Here is a 23201-nt window from a genome sequence, read left to right as displayed (position 1 = left end):
AAAAACAACAAGAGGATAGAAAACACTTCGCTTTACACTGGATGCGGTAACAACAGATGGAAGAAAAGGGGTGAAAAAAAATAAAAAGAAGGATTTCCACTATTTGAGATACTCAGGCTTAAGATGTATTCATTAGAGATGTGCTGGGTTGGTCGGGTGGTGTTTTATCTTAGGCATGACTCCTGGAATGGATTTGGGTCTTGTACTCGTGCTTAGCACGCTCTGCTCGCTTAGCTTAGGTATCTGTTTTCGCACTTAACGCACTCTGCTCGTTGAGCGCGTCTTGGACTAGGCCTGATGCTCAAACCTTCATCTTTTTTCGTATTTTATGCATCTTTTTGTTTTTAATCCCTTCTTTTTTATATTTGCAAGCCGTAGAGAAAAAAAAAGGTCAAATTTCTTATCATTTAAGCTAAAAATAACTATTAAATAAATATTTTTAAAAATATTTTTAATATATTTTTATCATAAAAAATAACTCATATTTAACCATTATCAAGTTAATCCTTGCCATCCTTGTGACATTTTATGTCAATTCTTGACATTGCGGGAAATCACAAAATAATGCAGCCCTTTACATTTCATTGTAATCCTTGACATTGCTGAAAATTAGTACAAAATAATGCAACTTATGTGGCTGAAACCACAATCACCTATGGTTGGGCTAAGCAATTGCGACCACAATTCTTGCAGCTGATCATAGCATGTATTGAAACGTTATTAAATGATTTTTTTTATATAAAAAATAGATTTTCACACCCTTTTCTTTTGTAAGCATCAGTCAAAAAGGGGGTTTGTAAATCTTACATAATACACAGATCATGTCCATTTCTCTCTTTCCTTTCCATGATTAGGACTAAATAACTATAGGGGATATAAATCGTTTAGAAAAACATTCAAGGATCCATATGTGCACTTAATTAAAAATTTAAAATTGAACTTAACAGACAAAATAATTGAAAAACAGACCTCAGTTTTCTTTTCATTGGATCAAATATTTACCATTTTCATAGACAAAACTTTGTATTATGAATCAAATAGATACATAAGGTAAAGGCCAAAGGGATGCATGCCATGACAAAAAGGCTACAAAGGTAGTATTGAATCTTCATAAACCTTGCAGCACAATGATGAATGCAATTAGAATAGTCCACACACTAAAACCTTGAAGTATTGGGACCCCAACAGCTCAAGTCCATGACTTTCCTCATGGACTCCTCCTTGGTCCTCTTGACCTTATTGGAGACAGCAGCAGAAGTAGCAGAAGACAAGGTTTTGGCCTGAGTGTAGGATCTAATGTTGCTCTTGGCATGCTGCTGCAGTGACCTCAATGCATGGTTCCACCTGCACACCCCCAATTGATCCTTCAATGCCTCCACTGCTCCAATGCTTGATGCCACAATCCAAGCTCTGCTGGCTGCACTCATGTTTAATTGTTGTTATAAGCTTTTGATGAATCTAAATGAATGAATATTGGTCTGTGTAAGGTGAGTGATTTGTTAATTCCTATATATATGTAAGTTATTGAGTGATTTACAAATAGGAGTTTAATGCTAAAACCACAGGCTGTTTTGGCCTTTCGGGGTGGAAGAGAATAAAGGAAAAAGAAAACCAGGGGCGTTGCACCCACTGTTTGGAGCAGAATCCACACGGTTCCTTGTCTTATACAAGACTCACTGTACACGCTGTTTAATAATTATTTAATAGTAGTAAAGTGCTTTCTTATGAATTCAATAACGTACAAAAAGGAATGCGTGGCTCTACGCTTATTCAGTTCTTTCCAAGAAAGTTGACATAGCCTAAATAAATACTAACGCCTCAATCATTTCAGTTAAAATATAATAGGTAAAATTTAAATTATTTTAAAAAAATGATACGTGAAAAATAATTATAGGGGCAAAAAAATATGTTCACTTACCAAGGTACTTACATTTTCATATAAAAAATATGATCATCAAATTTTAAAAATATGATAATTTAGCTCATTTGTTTTTATAAAAATTGATCATGTTTTTATAGTTAGGATGAACTAGATGTACATGTTTTTTTAGAATTTAAAAATTAAATTCATTAATATAAAAGTACAAGAACTTTAATATTTTTTTACTCAAATATAAAGACTATTTTTTTTATATTTTAAAATTCTGTAAGTAAGTTTTTAAAATTTAATAGATTTTTTTATTGAATTTAATAGATTCTTTTTAATTAGTTCCTTGATTATATTTTTCTTAAGATTCCATTATAATTTATAATAAATAATACATGCACAATATAAACATTGTTTTTATATTATTATCTAACAACAAGTGATTGAAAGATAATTTTTTGAGTTTTATAATAATTATCTTAAATATTAAAATTAATAATTATTTTATATTAATTATATATATATATATATATTAAACTCTATATTTTAATTAAAATTTATCAAATAATTAATTTAACAGAATAATCCCTCCAAAGAATATTATATATGAATTGTTTTTCCAGATTTTAAAAAAAGAGGTTAAAATGTATTTTTGTCTTTTGTTCATTAAAAATTTCACTTTATTTCTTTAAACTATTTTTTTCAGATCAAGTTGATCCTTCCATCATTTTATGACACCAACTTAATTAACTTATAACACACAACAAATTATAAGAAATATCATGTCACATTAGATGAATGATTACCTAGTAAACAATTAGTTAAAATTAATACCTTTGATACAAAAATTTGACGAAAAGATCAATTTGATCTAACTAAAACACTGCAAGAAATCAAATTTAATAAATTAAAAAGATCAAACTGAAAAGAAAACATGAAAGATAAAAGAAATATATATTTAACCTTGGGAACAAACGTATAATAAAATCCGCAACAAAAAATAATTAATTCAATAACACTTCACATAATTTAAAAGATTTAATTTTTGATCAAAAAATTAAGAATTGATATAATTATATATAGTGATTTATTTCAAAATGAAGTAAAAAGGATATAGTCATTTTATATTATTAACTTTTTATATGATTTTGTGCATGTTTGAGATTCAATTTAAATTGAAGTGCATAAATTCTGAAATAAATTTAATGGTTCACAAATTCAATTTTATAAAAAGGAGAATGTGAATGTTTTTCCGAACTTCATTTTACTCAAATCTTTGGTTTGAAAGTGAAAAACAAATATGCACTCAATTGATTATTATGCCAAGAACGTGATCGTGCACTCAGACTTGCAATCTTTTTCAGCCGGTGGAGTACTTGAAATGTCATTGGATAAATTTTCAAAGTAATGAGTAGAAAAAAAATTGTTGAAGAAAATCAGAAAATAAAAAATAAAAATGAAAAGAAAACTTACCAACATATTTTCCTAATGAAAATAATTTTCACAAAATAAAAATAGAAAATATTTTCTCATACCAAACACACCCTAAAAAAAACCGCATGTCGACGTTTTCACTTGTATGAGTAAGCAGAATTTGTGCAAAAAACCTTTGGCAAAATCAAGAGCGGAAGAAAAAGTAAGGCTCTTGCTAAATACATCTCTTTGTTTGCTAAGAAAGCCTCCCTTTCTTCTCATTCAAATTGTTACTACCCATTATACCCTTTTTACCCTATTTCTGCACACCCCCACATATTGTTATTCTTTAAACCTCTTTTACATCCTATCTTTACATCATATCTAAACCCTAATTGTGAAGCCCCCATCTTCAATCATCTGTATTATTCTTTAAACCTTTCAGTCCTCTTCATTATATTAGAAAGAAATAAAACAATAAAAAAAATGAAGAATCAGTGAAGTGGTTATTTCCGTTGCTGACAGTCGAAGATGAGGGAGTTGAGTTTCCAAAGGAGAGATCTTGAAGGGCTTCCTCAAAAGATCCACTCATATATATGCGTCAGAATCACCTTCTTTGCATTGGAGAAGAAAAAAACATTGTCGTCGTCGGAGAAAGAACAATGGTGGGCGACGAAGGTGAGGAGGCCATGGAGTAGATCTAGACAAAAAAAACAAGAAAGAAAGATAAAAAAAAGTTTTTGCAGCTTAAAAAAATAAAAATATTTAATATTCTCTTATTTTTTCTGATAAAAAAAAAACTTATTACAACCTGTCATTTTCCTTACTTTGGTGAGAAACTTGATTCACGACTGCATATTAGAAGTCACCTAAGTTTTAGTTTTGTAATTCACGACTTCATATTTTGCTTTTAAAGAAAACAATCATATATACACAAATTAATTTGTGTGAAACTAATAAAACGTTTGACTTTGACCCTCTAACCTACAACTGGTACGGTACGGTGGTGGCTCCGTTCGACAGAACACAATCGTCGGGGTTGTTGAAATAGGGTAAAAAGAATATAATGGATAATGATAATTTTAATTAGAAGAAAGGGGGTTTATTTAACAAACAGGAAGGTGTATTTAGCAAGAGAAAAAAGTAAAACAGCTAGTGACATAGACTGATAGAGGAATAGTTGTGCAACTAAAATTTGTAATTCTTAACAATATTCATTTAATTTTGAGACGGCTAGAAATTAAATATTATTTTCTTAAAATAAAAGTATTTTAATATTTGGAGCTTCAAATTTACGAATAAAACTTATATTCTAAAGTAATAGTGTTTATCAACGTTTATTGTTTCAAATAAAAGATTTTTTTTTTAAAAAAAAGAAGATTTAAGTTTAAGTCTTGATAAAAAAAATAGTGAAAGAATTTTATTCCTTTAAAAATTATCATAACCTAATGTGACTTCTGGATGTAAAAGGTCCAACGCATGCATGAAAATAATCACGTTGATAATTGTAAAGATACTACTACCTTATTAAAAAAAAATTATAATCATTACTTTTTTTTGACCAAGAATAACAATATAAATTAAAAAAAAATGTAAAATAACTAAAATTGACCCCATGTTTGAAAAAGTTTAAGAAAGACAGAGTGGAGTGGAGTGGAGTGTTGATGTGCAGTTTTTGTTTGAATAAGTTGGAGTTGCAGCATAAATGGTGCGGAGGAACATGTAAGGAAGGTTGATGCTCATGCTTACTTGATCCCACGGATTTGGAACATGGCTGCCGCCCAAAGAAAACAAATGGCTAATTCTTTCGCCAAAACCAGCTTCGCAAATATTAGCCGTTTATCCACTCAGACCTAACATAACATCTAGAAATTCTTGTTAAGGAAATGAGCTACTTAATTTATGGAATATATTATATTTATTATATCATTTTTTGTAATGATTAAATTTTATTTAAATTTAATAAATATACCAGATTTAACAATATCATACTTAATATATTATAAGTAAATTAACTAACCAATAACATTAAATACTATATTTTTTAAATATAATATGCAGTCAAAATTAAGGATACAAATTAATAGATAGATTATTATATTACATTATAAAATATTCAAATTTTCTATTTTAAAATATGTTTAATCAAATAATACTTTTTAACATTAAAGTAGTAAAATATTTAATGAAATTGACTGACCAAAAACATTAAATAGCATTTTTATTAAATATAAAAAGTACTCAAATTATTAACCAAAATTAAGAGATATTAATTATTTTAATGTATTTGAATTTTTTTTGAGAAATTTTCTATAAGCTAATTTTTTTAAAAATTATTATAAATTAAAATTTTAAACACCCTTTTACAAAAATAATTTTAATTTTTTTTAAAATGATATAAATACTTAAATTTTAAAGTGATTTACAAAATTAACATTTTAGAATTAAAATTTTAAATATGTTTCAAAATAATTCTAGAAATTATTAAAAATATATTTGTAAATTTTTAATATTTTATCATACATACGGATATTTAAAAATAAAATTTACGGACAAAATAAAAGTAGTACAACTTGTAAGAAAAGATGATATTAACTATTAAGAAACGATTTCCCTTAAAAAAAAATATTAAAAAACGATTTCTCATTTTCGGTCGCAAAAGATTTAAACAGGCCTAGAATATGCTAAAACCATTGAATAGTGAGAGTTAAGGAAACAACATCCAAATGGGCTAAAACCCATTTAATATAGGGAGTTGCTCTTGGCACTAATAAGGGGCTGAATTTTTTTTAATTCTAAAATTATCCTCCCCTAAAATTATGATTTTATTGAATAAAATGTATATCAAAATTATGATTAATCAATATTTAAAAATATTGATTAAACACAATTTTTTATATATTTTTTCATCCAAAATATAATAATAGAAACACATTTTTGTTATACAAAAAGGAAGTGTGAAAAATTACACAACAAAATTGTATGTTGGCATACAAAATCTAAAATGAAAAGATGTTGTAATTTTATACACTTCCTTTTATATAATGAAAACATGTTTTCGTTATATATTTTTTCACAAAAAAATAGTTATTGAATTAAGTTACATCTTTTTCTTGAATTAATTTTGATAAAATTATATTAACATCGACACACATTATCTATTTTAGCAATAATCAAATTAATTGTTACATAAATATCTTTTTTAATTAAATTTAAATTAATGATGACATGAATTACTCTTTTTAATTATATTCAAAATAATGTTATGAACTCATTCGCTTATGATTAATAAATGTAATTCTTATAATAATTAATTTGATTATCTTTATAAATGACAAATTATATCCAATAAAAAAAGTCATTGAGTATTACTAAAAATGGTATATTATATTACAATTAATTTAATTAGTTTTTATAAAATATAGCTTACATTTATAATTAATAAAAATATCATAAAAAACACAATAAAAATAAGATTCATTATATTTTTTTTCCATTGTGAATCATGATTCGATAGTATATATTTGGAAATGGGTAATTTCAAAATTTTAAGAGATGATAGGGATCAAAACAATTAATTGCTGGACTATTGGGTTAAGCTCACAAATTGCTGGACTACCTTATGGTACCATCTGAATGGATCTTAACCCAATAGCCTACAGGAAGTTCAACACATTTTGATTTTGAACCCCCACACCACCACTTCTATTATACACGGAACAAAGCAATATTTTTCAATTATCAATCATTTTGTGTATATAATGATTAATATACATTTATTTTTTAATGAAAAAATAATATTATAAATTTTCTTGATAAATTTTTTATTATCCTCAATCAAAAAAAGAGATTAATTATCTTATTACTATTTAATAATTATTTACTTTATTATTTGCAGAAAATTAAAATGATTTTAATTAAAATATAACATATGTAAATATATATATTTAATGAATTAACATACACACACAATTAGATCAGAAGATTTAATTTGAGAACTAGATCATAAGAATATCAAAAATATAATTTAACTTTTGTACCTGAAAATGATATATTCTTGAAGATTGTGGTTGGTGAGGAAAGGTTGAATATTGCGTTTGGATATATATAGTGTATAATTTCAATACTACTAAAATTTAACAAATAAAAAGGAAATTCATAAAAAAAGGAAAGAGCTACATGCGGCCAAGGCCAATCGCAATAAACTGACCTATTTACCTGACTTAGGCCAAGTTTCTTCAGCAAAATCTTTTTTTTCTTCTAATAAATAATAATTTACTTAAAAAGGAAAAATGGGGTTAAGACAAAAATAAGGCGTGTATATTTAGGGAAAGATGAGACGATATTATTAGGTTGTGATACACGAGATGGGGACACAAAATTTTGCTGTCTTTTTTTTTTTCCTGTATATATAGATGACAATAAAGTATATGTAGGTGGCAATGCAATTAATTTTTTTATACTATATATTGGTATTACCAGAAGATCTTCAATGTCTGCCATTATTTGACAAATTATAACGCCGGGCCAGCTGTTTATATTGCACTGTTCATTACCAACAAAATTGTTAGTTAATATAAAATTGAAAAGAAAAATTATTAAAATTAATAATTATGCAAGGCAAGGTTGACTTCGTGAGTATATATATACACACACACATATGTTTATTGTGCGATATTTTGACAACTTTTACAACTTTATTCGAAAGTTCATTAATTAAAAAGAAATGCACTTGTTGAATACATAGTGCACGTATCTATGTGTATGCGTGGTTGAGACTTTCAGACCTAAACACAATGACTCAGCAACACCTGCTTACGTGTTCGATTTTCTGATTAACAAACTCTTTGTTTGCAAGGATCATGCATGTTGCTTGCTTCATTTAACTTTCCATATATGGTTCTGCATGTTGAAGATTTCAACTTAATATATCTTGTTTTTAAAGCAAAAACTAGAGGTCTAGACTGTAGGTGGGATACTGGCTACGTAGCATGAGAAAGTTCTGGAGTTCAAGTTACCAAGTTTCCAAGTGTCCTTCGTGTAATATATTAAAAAATTCTGTGATGTAATGCTGTTTCCTGGATATGATTAATTATTAATTGTTCAATACATAATCTGATGCAGAGGAGCTAGACACAGACATTAAGTAACAGCATCAGAGTCAAATATACGTGTTTATTGTAGACACCTAAATATACAACACTTGTAATTAAGCGTATACAAGTATGGCCTAAGATTCAATTAAAAATTTAAAGATATTGATTAATTAGAAAATCTGAAAAAGGGCCTACGTACCATTATAATGAACCTCAGATTCAAGCCAATTTATAACTAACAACAATATATGAAAGATGCAACACAAATCTACAATTGATGTGGCACAGGGTTATTAAATATTTACATTCTAATATGATAAATTGAAGACGGCATACATACACTTTTCAGTATCCAAATAAGATATTCTTCCAAAAACTTATCTAAATATATATTAATTAATTAGGTTAAAAACTTACAAAAACGATATCTTATTTTTATTTTCATTTTAAAAATGACTATTAAAGAATTAAACAAATTATTAAAAAAAATTAATATTACAATTAAATTAGTTAAGTATTTTTTATTTTTTAATATGTAATGGGAAATCTTGTAACACACATTCAGTAAGAAAAGGTTTAATTTTAATATACCGTTAAATATAATTTTTTTAAAACAATTATTATAAATATTAATATTTTTAATTACATAATAATTTATGATTAGATGATATTATTTTTTTATACTTTTAAAATATTTTTAATTAAATTCATCAAGAAAATTAATGATAAATGCATATCATCAATCAAGCTATGACTAATACTAATATGTCGTTAATATGAGTAGAGTTAATTATCATGTAATTAAAAATATTATAGTTAATACTATTCGGATTATTGTGGTTGGCTGGTTGCTATAATTATTGACATAAAATACGGATGTTGTGATGTATGCATGAACACTAATTTGCATAGTCGATTTTCAACATTTCCGAGTAATAATGGAATGGCTTCATGATTGGATGAAGTAAATGCATGCTGCTGTGGGCACTATTTTTTTTTTTTTAGTCAGCAAAAAGAAAAGCGAATTTAATTTGGTCAATAAAATTGTTACTACTATTTTCAAATCTTTCCCACGAACCTAACTTGACAGATGGCAGCAAAAGCAGACGCTAGCAGGCGACTACCAGAGTGTCATTTGTTGCCTTTCATTTTCAACCGTAGGAGACAATAACATTATGCTGAGAATTCAGCGAAATGGACTCAATGAAGATGGCTTCTCAAAAATCATATATGGATCTTTCTTCGTCGAAGAAGCTAATTAATGTCTTTTGAAATTGGTAAAAGTTTCTTAATTCTGCATAAATACATATTGTATATATATAACTAGTAACACATACGAATGAATGTGTGTGAAAGAGAAAAAGGATGAATTAATAATCAACTCACACTAAATATAAGTAAGAATAATTGTAATGAGAAGACAAAAGTATACTACAAGAAATGTGTGTTTTATAGTCGAAATGTTAGTGTTGATCAATATGCATGCATGTTAAATGAATGTAAACTTTTATATTTTATTTCATTTTATTCCTTTAATATTAAATTAACTGATACTAAAATAGAAAGTAGCGGTAATCCAGTGATGGCCATCATGGCATCACCTATATATGTTAAATAATACTGACTTACTTTTTATTAGATCTAATTATTTAATTTATTAAAATTAAAAAAGTTCTTAATTTAGTTTATAATAATAAATTTAATTTTTTTAAACCATCATTATAATTAATATTTATTTTTCTTCTAATTGTTTGCCAATACATTTTTTCATTTCTTTAAATCATGAGTATTTTTAATCTAAAAATAATTAATGAAAAAAATATTACAAATTAAATCTTGTAAAAATAAAAAAAAATATCATTTGAAACTCGGATCTTATAAATATGAGCAAAAGGAGTTTTTTTTTATAGAAATATATATATATTTTTTCTATAAGGTCAAGCTGCCACTAGTTCTTAATTTGAGTTAGTAAACAACAAAAGTTAGTGAGGAACATGATTTGCAATAACAATTCTACTCATATATTATTATGAGTATCTGCAGATCTGTTAAGGGATAGGATAAATACCTACCAATTTGAAAATAGTAGGTCTGGAGTCCGATAACAGTTTAAGCTTCAAAATTAAGATAAAATCAAATGTATATATATGATAAAATTTAAAATTAATTATAATTTCAATTATTAATTTTCTAATAAATGGTTACTAATATTTCTAAGTATACAAAGAGTACTCTTCCACAATAGAAATAAACACTTAATTTTTTCTTTAAAAAGATATAAGACTTAATATTTTGGCCTTAAAAAATTTTAGCTTCAAATTTAAGAACCACCGAATATTGTTCTGGAGTCTTGGAATGGCAGAAAACCCATACTCCTTGATATAGGGTAAAACCCGCTATGAATTCAAAATGATGGATATATGCTTATTAACGAGATGAGAATGGGTAGTAAGGTATCTATATCAATGGATATCTACACTTAGATGATTCTTATAATAATTATATTAAAAATTATTTCTAACATAATTTTAATTAGTTGATAATGTAAAAATATTTTATATTGTCAATATAAATAAATTAAACATTTTTTAATACAATCATAAAAATATTAGCATATTCTTCTTCTTTATTTTTAAAAGTATATAAAATTAGTAATAATATAATTTTATTGTTTTATCATTTCTTATATTTAATTAAAAAATAAAATAGCACAGCATATTTATAAATTATTTACAATTTTTTTTCTTAAACTATATAAATTTGTAATGTTTTTCTTGTCTAATTAGAACATATATATAAGATTATTTGGTATTTAAGTAATATTTTCACACTGAGTCGATCCGATAATATTTAGGTAATTAAATTTATATTTTTAGATGTGACTTCATATATTCAAATGAAAGATCCATGATTAAAGAAAACAAATATCAAATCACTTTGACAACTTTTGTTATAACTTATAAATCCTTAATATATGTTAAGAATGTTTCTGTGGATAAAGAGAGAGACGCGTCATGCCTGACCTAAAATTAGTGAAAACCTAATGTAAAAGGTGCACACTGTTCATTTTGTCACTTGTGGAAATAAAAAGGAAAAGGACCAAAGTCAAAACATTAATTACAAGGCCATTTACAGTTATTTATGCGTTTGCAAAAGGCGCGCACTGTTCATTTTGTCACTGATGAACACGTTTTGCTACGCTTCTTTTGTAGTTCAAACCTTAAACAGTAAAAATCTTCCATAACCAGCTCAAGCCAGTTATTTATTTGCATCACTTTGCGATGAATACGTAGTATCGGTGCCCTACGTACTGTAACACAGTCTATGGTAGCGTCAGTCGTGGACCAACGTGGCCTTATTCTGTTCTTGATCATGCATGCACAACAGTGACTAAACTCAGCAATTAGGACTCTTTTTTTCTTTACAAAATTTTCAAAGTATATATATATCAATCTCTAACTCTAAGGCAATATTTTTTTTATTAAAGTTGGGATAATATGATTGCAGATTCTAATTAATGTACAAAATAAAGAAGAAAGATTTTTTATTTTATTGTTGTATTTAAAAGTATTTTTTAATTCTCCAAACTGAAATTCAAATACACACTAACAATATACTAATTACAATGTTTGGAGTAACATATTGTAATTATGTATACAGTTAAATATAAGCTATTTCAGTCGCTACAAAAGTCATATACTGATAATTTAGTTTTGAATTAAAATCCGTTATTGCAATTTTGACTTAAATAATTTAAATTATTAATATAAATGTTACGATTAACAATATGATATATTATAATGATGAAAATTTTGCTGATAATATTTTTTAATATATAGTGTTAATATAATACATCTTATACTTTTAAAAATCCCCAAAATTTATATGTTTTGTGGTGGATAACTGTGTGTGATCCGGTTGTTTGACAGTTCAAAGTTGACTGTATGTGGAACACTATTTTAAATCCGCAGTCCATATTAGTCATTAAGTCATTTAGTTAGGCAGAACTTGATTAAGTTACTAATTTTTTGCCCTTGGTTTTGTTTTAAAAATTTTTCTGGAACTTTTAGCATGAGTTATTTTCTCCCTGGCTCCTGGCCTCCAAACCTTCTTCTTGTTGCATGCAATGCTTACGCGATTCATGACACAAGAAATTAATATAAAAGAACAAAGAAAATCGAATTTAGATATATATATATATATCTGAGTTATATATGATCAAATTTATCAAATGTTTTTAATATGTAACTTTAGCCAACGCTCAGGAAGTAAATTACGAACTCTTTTAATCTGAGTACGTACGTAGATCAATAATTAGTATTAAACAAATTAACCTTTTTTAGAAAATACAATTTGATTTTTTTTCCGTTACGAAATATTACATCATAATCACTATGCGTTGTATTGAAATTTTGGGTTAATATGTCATTTCTCTGAGCAAGGAAAGTAGTTGGTCATATTTGCCTATTATCTAAGAAAGTTTCTTAAGTAATTTCAGAGTCTTTAATTTTTTTTTATCAACCAGAGTCTTTAATTAAGAAGCAGAAAAACAGGAAAAAAAAAAACAAAACAAAATACAGTGAAAGTATTGATTAAAAGGTTTTAATTAAATTACAGTAAGTATAACTAACTTGAAACTGACTAAAATAAAATAAATAATAATATATTTTTGTAAAGTTTAAAGTATTAATAAAAATATCATTGAAAAACTCATTTATACGTGATTTTGGCTATAATAATAATTTAATTAGTAGCATTATTCATCAATAAAATTTAATTTATGATGAGTGTCTCAAACTAGTGTATGCTAGGCGGAAAAATACGGATGTGTGCAAGAGTATGGGTGTTGGGGGAGAGTCACTCGGGGCATATATAACAAAAATACTTTTCATTATATATATATATATATATCCCACTAACTTTGATGAAGGAGTACAATTAATAGCAACCTACATCTTTTTTAAATTGGGCAAAATAATAATTTTGTTTTAAAATTAATTCAAATTAAGGGCATTTAAGTAAATTTCACTATGTCTCTTTTCCCTAATTTCTCTCCATCATCTTTATCACAATTGTTCATTTCTCTGGTTTAATGCTTAATTAAAGAAGAAAAAAATCTCTCTAATGGTGCTCTTATGGTTTAATTCCCTTTTCTTACAATCAAAGGAAAAAAAAAAAGAAAGTTCCTTTATTGTGTGTTGCTTCCGTTGCAGTGAAAAACACATGTATACTACAAAGCAAATGCCCATAAATTAATCACAACTTGAAGAAATTAAAGAAAAAAATAAAACAAGAGAAGAACATTTTTTTTTAAAGACAAAACACAAAGACCCCCGCTCCCAACAAATACATAAACTATTTGAGTTTATGCTTCATATCCCCCTTCAAATCATTTGACCACCCGTCAAACCGAGTATGTGTCCACCCATATCTGAGTCCGACCTTCAATTCCAAGAATCAAAACCAATTATTTCGTTATTATGCAGTAATCTTTAGGTGAGAAACAACAAAGAAAACACGATGCAGAAAGACGACATGCTCGTGGGGGAGAGATTTTTTAAAAAAAAATTATCTGTATTTTTATGAAATAAAATTAAGTTACATCACTGCCCTTTAATTTATGCAGTTCTAAATTAAGGAATAATGCTTATTTTATCCAAATAAAAAGGTGCAAGTTGCTATTGTGCTCCTTCACAAAAGTTAGTGGGAGTATTATAGCAATCCCCTATATATATATATATATAATTAACAAATCTTGACCTTATAATATCATACATAAATTTATCTATTAATTAATAAATCCAATAATATATATATATATATATATATATATATATATATATATATAAATCATATTGTATAATATGTTTTATATACGCATCACGTAATATTATTTAATTTAACTGCCAAATTGATCAAAATTTATTTTTGACAGAAATTATTAAATTTAACATTCGGTATTATTTGATCTTTTATCCCACATGCACACAAAAGAACTCACAAAAATTAAAAGGTCAAACATGCATATAAACATTATATTTCAGCTCGATTATTCAACCCATATTTATTCTAATTTCAACTTTTACTTATTTGCAATGGATGAATGGAGTCTTTAATTTATTTCAGCCCTGTTTAATTAACATGTTATCCTGTGTCGCGTTGATTAGATGCTAGCTTCATAAACTTTTTCTCACATTAAGACACGTAAAGCAAGTAATAAACATAGGAGTGAAAGGACGGTACCGAATCCCATTGACTTGAACATGTTTCTTAGGTAGATTGTCTTCCACTTAGCTCTCTGCTATTTATATACGCATTCTCCCTCATTTTCCTACAGCTAGCAATTATACGCTCCTTTATATATTGTTTCCGTGTTTTTCTCTCTTTGTGATTTTGTGAGGCCCAAACTAACTTTATAAGCATTTACGTGTTTGAAATTAATATTTTGTGAGCTAGCTAGCTTCTTCATCATGGCAAAGTCTTCTACTGAAAAGAATGGACTGAAGAAGGGTCCATGGACTCCAGAGGAAGATCAGAAACTCATCGATTACATTCAGAAACATGGACATGGGAAGTGGAGAACCCTTCCCAAAAATGCAGGTAAGTACCACTTTGTGTTAGCTAGCTATATATTTCTGGCTCTAACACGGGCCACTTCTTCATTATTCATCATAAAAAGGTTTAGTTTTGCTTTTGTTTGTTCACAAGTTTTTTCTCTTTTCATGCCACTCAAACGCATATAAATGTAAATAATCATGTACTTTACCATATTGAATCCAATCTCACTTTAAAATGTACCTTATCATACTAAATAGATAGTTAGTCAGATTCAGTACAATAATATTAGCAACTTTAGTGCTTCACTTAATTAAAGGTAAAGGTTCATTGACATAAGTGGCTATGTTCTTGGATTCCTAAACTAATTAGAGTTTCAAGTTTGATTTATAGCTTGAAGAGGGAGTGTCAACTTAAGATATCATTTTACTTTAAGATGAGTTAATCCGGAAGAAGAGGGATTAATTGGTTGGATGTTAAATACAAATCTTATATAATTTCTGATTATACCACAAAAAATAAAAATTCTTAACTCATTTTCGACGAATCTTATCATGCCATATTAGAAAGTCAGAAGCTATGAATCTTAAGTAAGACGTACGATTATTTACTTGCAAGAATCAATGAATAGTTCTTATATTTGATGCACTTGACATAAACCTTTGTTTTTCATAAAACATATAACAGGACTAAAAAGATGTGGAAAGAGTTGTCGGCTTCGCTGGGCTAACTACTTGAGGCCCGATATAAAGAGAGGGAGATTCTCATTCGAAGAAGAAGAAGCCATCATTCAGTTACACAGTGTTTTGGGAAACAAGTAAGTCATAAATTCAAGTCCTGCATTATTTTGCTTAATATTCTAACCTTTTTTTTTCCTTGTTGGTACATGCGTATTTCTCACACTCTACTTTAAAAATGCATTAAAAGAGTACCTTTTTGAATTTGCATGTATGATATACAGAATCGCCAACTAATGGATGGACTTTAAATGCATTAAAATTCATACTATAGTTAGAGAATGGTAGCTAGGGAACCATGCAAAGTCAATGATAGATTATTATATATACAATATAATAACAAACAATATTATTTTCTTTTGTCACTTTGTAGCACAGAAATTTAATTATTGCTATCTAAATGGAAAATTTTGTCCTGCATCCACAGGTGGTCTACAATTGCTGCTAACTTGCCAGGAAGAACAGATAATGAGATCAAGAATTATTGGAACACTCACATCAAGAAAAAGCTATTGAAGATGGGGATTGATCCAGTGACTCACACACCTCGCCTTGATGTTATTCAACTTGCCTCCATTCTCAACACATCTTTATACAATTCAGCACCCCAATTCAACTACCCTTCTCTTTCTGGAATTGGAAGATCAGTGATAAACCCAAGCCATATGCTAGGTTTGCTCACTACCCTGCTATCATGTCAAAACAGAAATTACAACCCTGATGTATTGAATAATAACCAACTTAGTGGTGGTAGCACTCTACTGCAAAATCAACACCAATGTTCCCGAATGCAACTTGATTCTACACAAGCCTTCCAACCAAACCAACCACAAGTCTCACTACAAGAAAACCACATTGCTAAGTCTAATTCTAATCCATTGAATATGGAACCCCAAGTTATGAAAACTACATTAGAGAATCAAATCACTCCAATTGCTACCCCTTTTAGCCAACAAAACACACTACCAAATTTGTGGCACTATAATACTGAAGGTCACATATCTGATCTACCAACAATGGCTCAATCATCATCAGCTATGCAATGTTTCTCTTCTCCCAAGTTCAATTCTATATACAACAATCTCTTGGAAAATCAGAATTTGTGTAACAACAACGAGGGGATGCCAAATTTCAATCTAAGTTCACTGTTATCGTCCACACCCTCATCTTCTAGCCCAATTAGTACTTTGAATTCGTCATCTTCCACAACATTTGTCAACGGAACCACTGAAGATGAAAGGGACACTTACGGCAGCAGCATGTTGATGTATAACATTTCAAATGGCTTGAATGACTCTGGACTTTTGTGATTGTACAAGTTGTGCTGCTACGTGATTTAGTTTTTCTTTTTTCTTTTTTTGAGATCAGTGACATTTAATGTCATTAAAACAGAAATAATATTATATAATTATTATAAGATTTTAACCTTCTAAAATATTTAACTTAATCAAAATATACAACAATATATACGTACGAAAACACTTAAATCATCCAGAAATAATAAATGCTTTGGCTGAAACACAGTGAAATAGTTTACCACCTCGATAGAACTGGATTTCGGAGACTAGAGATTATAGGGTTCGCGAACGACATTTGTTATGTATTCCTCTCAACAATAAATTGATAAATTAAAGGTGACACACGACAGAATATATATTTAGACAAGTGAAGTGAGAACTGATGATCGAGAAGTTCCGTATGAATGGAAATGGGGTCCATGGGTGTAGTAATTGGAATACAATAGTGGAAGGAAATGGGGTCCGTGGATGATTTAGGGTACGTTTGGTCGCCATAAAATGAATAAGAAGAAAAGAGCGGTGAATTGTACGTGCTGATCATTGGAATGGAAAATGGGGTCTATGTGTGATGTAATGATGATTATCAAACTCTTGGGTTAACTTGTTAACTCTTACCTCATTTGTTATTGTCTACGAGTTGACTTTTGAGTAAATTTTTTTTTTTAGACTTGCGGAGAATCCTATAAACTCTAAGTAAACTCGGAAACTCTAGAGTTTATTATCGAGTGAACGGGTTAGGAAGTGAAAAACAATTAAATCTAAGTCATTTGTTATTGTTCTTTGTTTAGCATTCAACATAATTTAGCGTATTATTCTTGAATACAAAATTCTCATCTTTAATAATATCACATTCTTGTTCTTTAATAACATCAAATCCTCGATAAAAATGATATATCACTGCTATAACCTCTATGAGTTATTGTCTAGTAGTGATGCATTATTACTAGACTTGGTTATTTAAATATTTTAAATTTTATGATTTACTATTTTACTTTATTATATTGTTGAAATGTTTAATTAGTATATTATTTATAGATATTTTGTTATTATTTTTATATGAAGTAGACTTTTTCGAATCTACCAGTCGAGTTTATGAAACTCTCACGAATCCGCATAAACTCTCGAATTTAATCACCTTAGATATAATAATGCCAATGGATAAAAATTGAAATGCGATCCAATCATCAAGCGTATGCAATCTATAGTTTACGACTTAATCCAATATTTATTTTCTTATGTGTCAATATTAATAGTTAATTTTATTAAAAATATTAATGTTATAAATTTGAATCTATCATTTATCATCTATGATCTTTGTTTCTTTTTTCATTTAATTATTAAGTTAATTTTATAATTTATTTTTTAATATTATTTTCATATAATCATAAGTTTCTTTTATTATGTATTTGTTTTTAAAGTTATAAGTCCTTTATTTTTTTCATTTTTTGTTTGTTTTTATAATTTTTTTTTTCTTTTTCACTAGGAGATGTCATCATCGCCGTCATCGGTAAAGAAACTTCCGTCAGAGGTTCCAACCGGGAAGGTTGGAAAACGGGTAGCAGTGGCGGAGAACATGATTAATAGCGGAGGAGAAAAATTCATGTAGTGAATGTGAAAAAATAATATAGAAAAAATGAATATTTATTTCACCGATAACTTTTTTAGTCCTAAGAATATTATTTTTAAAAATAAAACATAAAAATGATATTATGGTATATTTAATAAAAGATGTGTTTGATTAATTATAAAATTAATTGAAAATATTTTTTATATTTCCGAAAATATGATTAAATTTTTTCCTATATGAATATATATTTTAATTACTAAAATATTATTTTATTGTTATGTTAAAAATGTTAATTTTTTATAAAAAAATAAATAATTTTATTATAAAACCAATAAATGATAAACAAATTATACTCAAAATATTATATTTTTTTAATTAGACAAATTTTCTTTCCTATTTTATGAAATAAATTTGATTTAAATATGTTTTTCTTTCCTATAATATATTAATATAATGCACTATTTGTTTTGGTCCTACATTAATTTTTTATAAATGATCTTTATAAAATTTCTTTTTTTAGTTTTAATCATTGTTGTTTCGTTTTAATCTTTCTAATATTCATTTTTTGTTTTTGTCCTAATATGCAAATCATTTACTTTTAGTCCTTATCAAATATTTTTTAAAGGGATTAATTTAAAATGAAAAATATTATAAGTATTAAAACAAAAAAAAAGATGTATTAGAAGAACTAAAAATAATAAGGACTAAAATCAATTTATTTTGAAAGAAATAAATCTATAAGGACCAAAACAATATAATGTTCTCGTGAAGTTAAATTATGTTTGTAACGAAAAAAATAAATTTATAAGGACCAACACAATATATCTAGGTAATATGCAAACTATTTATTGATTTTTTCGTGAAGTTAAATTATGGCTGACTGAGAATAAGGTTAAAAAAACTATTTTGATAAACTTTTTTTAAAATATTAAATTTAATCTGTGAACATAGGAGAGGTCAGAGTTGCTCAATTTAAGAATCGTTCAGAATGACTGAAGATAATAATTGTTATATCGCATTATTAAACAAACAAAGACTTAGGATTGCAGCTTCTCACCACTGGTTTTTGCAATTCTTCGGTATGCTGAGCAAAATTGTACTGGGGAGGGATTGGTACAATTATATACATTTACTTGTTTTTATAACAACATTTTTAATCACTTGCTTGCCGAAATCAATAATTTTAACATTACGACATTTTCGTGGTGTTAAAAAATATATATAGAATTAAGCAAATAATTAAACCAACAAAAACAAAAGATACCCATTTGACAATTACACCACTGGTGAATTTATTCTAGAATCTTGATGAAATTTCTAAAGCATTAACGGTCTTAAAAAGAGGTGGGTGTGGCATCTTAATTCCAAATACTATAAGGTAAAAAAAGAAAAAGAAAAATGAGATAGTTGGATACATATAGACAAATGATGTGGTGGGCAAAGATAAAATGTGGATAGAAAGATATGAGTAAGAGATACATAAAATCCTTTGAAGCCTTGTCATTGGTTGCTCCAAACCACACCATCCCCACCACCAACTCACACTAAAGTGTTTCTAGCCACAAATCCCTCTGGTTCTCTTTCCCTACATATGATGTTACACTCTTCCACATATTTCTCTAAACCAGTAAGTTATCTTCTAGTATTTTTCAAGTAACTTAAGGTTTCAAACCTAGGAAGTTGGAAGTCATGGCAGCAACATTGATGGCAGCAACAAGTTCTGGCACTCTTAAAGCAACTCCTTTCCTAGGCCAAGGCAAGGGTGCCAATGCCAATGCTCTTAGGGATGTTGTTTCCATGGGAACTGGGAAGTACACCATGGTACTCTCCATTCTATAGATACCCTTTTCTTCTTCATTTTTTTTAATGTTTAACTATCACAAAAGGTTTATGGTGTTGGTTGTGTGGTGTGGTTGGTAAGTTATTGGGTTTGTGAACATTTCAGGGCAATGATTTGTGGTATGGACCAGACAGAGTGAAATACTTGGGACCCTTTTCAGCTCAGACCCCTTCATACTTGAAAGGAGAATTCCCAGGGGATTATGGATGGGACACTGCTGGCTTATCTGCTGACCCGGAAGCATTTGCCAAGAACAGGGCTCTTGAGGTAGTTTTTTAGCCTTAAACTCAAATATAATGGTTCTTTCTCATTCTTTTTTTAAAACTAATTTAGTGTAGTACTGAAGGTTCTAACTAGTTTTACTTTAGTTTTAAGGTTCTAGACTTCTATTGCTCTTTTACAACAAGAATCTTAATTTCATGCAGGACTAGTATCATTTGTCATAGTGAGACCAATGATGTAGCAAATTTTATTTTGACTATTACTTGTTACTACTCTTAAATTGTTAAGGTTAAATTATTCAGCAATTCTTATAGCTGTCTTCATTTTATGTTTTAATCTTTATACAATAAAAACTGTAAGTTTTAGTTCCCACACATACATAAAAGTAAAAGTTTTGGTTCCTGTGGCTAACACCATAGCAGAATTTTTGGAAGTGTAAAACCACATAGTGATAAACTGCTACAAAAAATTCCGTGGGAATAAAGTTACAATTTTCTTTATAGAAACTAAAAATTTAAAGACAATTATAGGAACTAAGTGAATAGTTTGAACATTTGTTAAATTTGTTCAACAAGGGGATCATACATATCAAGTGTCATAATTTAATCGAAGTGATTTTTTTTCCAATGATAAACACTAAATTATTATGTGGAATAAGGTTATCCATGGGAGATGGGCCATGCTTGGAGCACTAGGATGCATCACCCCAGAGGTGCTAGAGAAGTGGTTGAGAGTGGACTTCAAGGAGCCAGTGTGGTTCAAAGCTGGAGCCCAAATATTCTCAGAAGGTGGGCTTGACTATTTGGGGAACCCAAACCTTGTCCATGCACAAAGCATCCTGGCAGTGCTGGGCTTCCAAGTTATCCTAATGGGCCTTGTTGAAGGGTACCGCATCAATGGGCTTGATGGGGTGGGAGAGGGCAATGACCTCTACCCTGGGGGCCAGTACTTTGACCCACTGGGCCTTGCTGATGACCCAGTCACTTTTGCTGAGCTCAAAGTCAAGGAGATCAAGAATGGAAGGCTGGCCATGTTCTCTATGTTTGGATTCTTTGTTCAAGCTATTGTCACTGGAAAAGGCCCATTGGAGAACCTCTTGGACCACCTTGACAACCCTGTGGCTAACAATGCTTGGGTCTATGCCACTAAGTTTGCCCCAGGATCTTAAATGTATATGACTTCTTCTTCCCTAATCCCTATGATCATATCCCTTGTGTTTGCCTTTGTGATTTATGTGTAGATTATATGATCATAATAATTGTTGGATTAGTGTACTTCTTAAGGACTAAGGTTCAATTTAAACCTGGGATGCCCTTGTTTGTTGATCTAGTTTTTGTCTGAAGCAACCAATGAGAAAGCTATAGCAATGTTTAAAGAGAATCTAATACTGTCTTTTAACATTTTCAATTATTGATTGAAGATTATATGAATTCTATTAATTGTAGGATAAGACTTATTAAATGAGAAATAATTCTCGTATGCTAGTTAAACTCCAATTTCACTTAATAATAAAGAATATATTAAAAAGAAAATATTTTAAAAACAAGTTAAAGAGTGTGTTTTAACACCAACCTAGTGTTGGTTTAAGTAATACTAAATTTAAATTTTTTAAATAAGGTTTCGAGTTTAAATATTATAAATGAGAAAAAGAAATATGATTGGGATGAAATTTTTTATTAAAGATGATTAATTAAATTTTTCAAGCAGAAATTAATTATTAGTAAAGTTAATAAATACTTTACATTAGTATCATCTTGATCTCTTCTCCTTTTTCCCTAAAAAAAACCCTCTCCCTTCCCGTCAAAAGAAAAAAAGAAGAAAAATAGTGGGTTCTTAAGTTTCATTAAGCATTTTATCACGTTGAATATTTACATAGACCATGAGGTTACTATAAGATGTATCGAAAGAAACACTCATTGTTCACTTTTTCACTGCATAGTGATTTTTGACCATTATTCTAAGAGGGTCAAAGTAGTAAGAGAGATTTATATACTCAAGATTCAAAGTAACATAATTATATAACTAAAAAATAATAAGAAGCAAGTAATGAAAATAAAAACACATTAAACTAATCCAAAAAAAAAAATCTACGTTATTAAAAGATTATGACTCACAATTCATAGAACAAGCAGAAACATAAATTTACAAAACTTGACACAATACATCTTTTTATTCTAGATAGTATAATCCTAGTTTAAAAGACAATCATAAAATTGTTAAAAACTCACAAAATTGAGTATAATGCCATGTTGAGAGTAGCAAATTTTTCTTAAGAGATTTAACTATTAAAGAGAAGAAGAAAAAATCTTACCTATCGATCTAGTAGCACAGCCAGCAATATCCTTAGTTTCCCTTTTGTTCTTGCAGCACCAAGCAGTGTCCGAACACAGCCAAAATCGGTGATAACAATAACTCACAAGTCACAACACTTCTCAGTCTTCTTCTCTGCTCTTTCACTTGGCAAGTAAACACAATAGGCAATGTAGCTTTTGTTGTCACTTTATCATATGCAGCTTCTCGGGTAACTTGTTTGTGACTTCCCGAAGAAGCTTTGTTTTTTTAGATCAAAAAAATTATTATTATTATTTAAAAATGAACGTTATTTT

General features: G+C 28.3%; 3 protein-coding genes across 3 annotated transcripts; 2 read left to right on the top strand and 1 right to left on the bottom strand.

The window, feature by feature from the left end:
* Window positions 1-956: 956 nt before the first annotated feature.
* On the bottom strand, window positions 957-1505 carry LOC100306608 (uncharacterized). The gene has a single exon (XM_003543221.5). The coding sequence runs from the start codon at window positions 1425-1427 to the stop codon at window positions 1158-1160; it is 270 nt and encodes an 89-aa protein (XP_003543269.1). The 5' UTR covers window positions 1428-1505; the 3' UTR covers window positions 957-1157.
* A 13221-nt stretch (window positions 1506-14726) lies between these two features.
* Window positions 14727-17108, top strand: LOC100820398 (transcription factor MYB41). Its single transcript, XM_003541813.3, has 3 exons — window positions 14727-14976; window positions 15619-15748; window positions 16096-17108. The coding sequence occupies exons 1-3, from the start codon at window positions 14847-14849 to the stop codon at window positions 16976-16978; spliced, it is 1143 nt and encodes a 380-aa protein (XP_003541861.1). The 5' UTR covers window positions 14727-14846; the 3' UTR covers window positions 16979-17108.
* Window positions 17109-20084: 2976 nt separating this feature from the next.
* Window positions 20085-22028, top strand: LOC100790960 (chlorophyll a-b binding protein 13, chloroplastic-like). The gene is made up of 3 exons (NM_001254271.2): window positions 20085-20354; window positions 20479-20640; window positions 21254-22028. Exons 1-3 carry the CDS (start codon window positions 20223-20225, stop codon window positions 21761-21763), a joined length of 804 nt encoding a protein of 267 aa, NP_001241200.1. The 5' UTR covers window positions 20085-20222; the 3' UTR covers window positions 21764-22028.
* The last annotated feature ends 1173 nt before the right edge of the window (window positions 22029-23201 follow it).

The sequence above is a fragment of the Glycine max genome, chromosome 13 (genome assembly GCF_000004515.6).
Source record: "Glycine max cultivar Williams 82 chromosome 13, Glycine_max_v4.0, whole genome shotgun sequence".
Lineage (NCBI taxonomy): Eukaryota > Viridiplantae > Streptophyta > Magnoliopsida > Fabales > Fabaceae > Glycine > Glycine max.
This window is presented reverse-complemented; position numbering and strand designations above follow the sequence as displayed.

What these genes read in the sequence shown, in the direction of transcription:
- LOC100820398 (XM_003541813.3), top strand. Translation starts at nt 14,847, where the DNA reads ATGGCAAAGTCTTCTACTGAAAAGAATGGACTGAAGAAGGGTCCATGG. An exon ending in AACCCTTCCCAAAAATGCAG is followed by an intron (nt 14,977 to 15,618) that starts GTAAGTACCACT and finishes AACATATAACAG; the next exon opens with GACTAAAAAGATGTGGAAAG. An exon ending in CACAGTGTTTTGGGAAACAA is followed by an intron (nt 15,749 to 16,095) that starts GTAAGTCATAAA and finishes CTGCATCCACAG; the next exon opens with GTGGTCTACAATTGCTGCTA.
- LOC100306608 (XM_003543221.5), bottom strand. Translation starts at nt 1,427, where the DNA reads ATGAGTGCAGCCAGCAGAGCTTGGATTGTGGCATCAAGCATTGGAGCA.
- LOC100790960 (NM_001254271.2), top strand. Translation starts at nt 20,223, where the DNA reads ATGGCAGCAACATTGATGGCAGCAACAAGTTCTGGCACTCTTAAAGCA. An exon ending in GAACTGGGAAGTACACCATG is followed by an intron (nt 20,355 to 20,478) that starts GTACTCTCCATT and finishes TGAACATTTCAG; the next exon opens with GGCAATGATTTGTGGTATGG. An exon ending in CCAAGAACAGGGCTCTTGAG is followed by an intron (nt 20,641 to 21,253) that starts GTAGTTTTTTAG and finishes ATGTGGAATAAG; the next exon opens with GTTATCCATGGGAGATGGGC.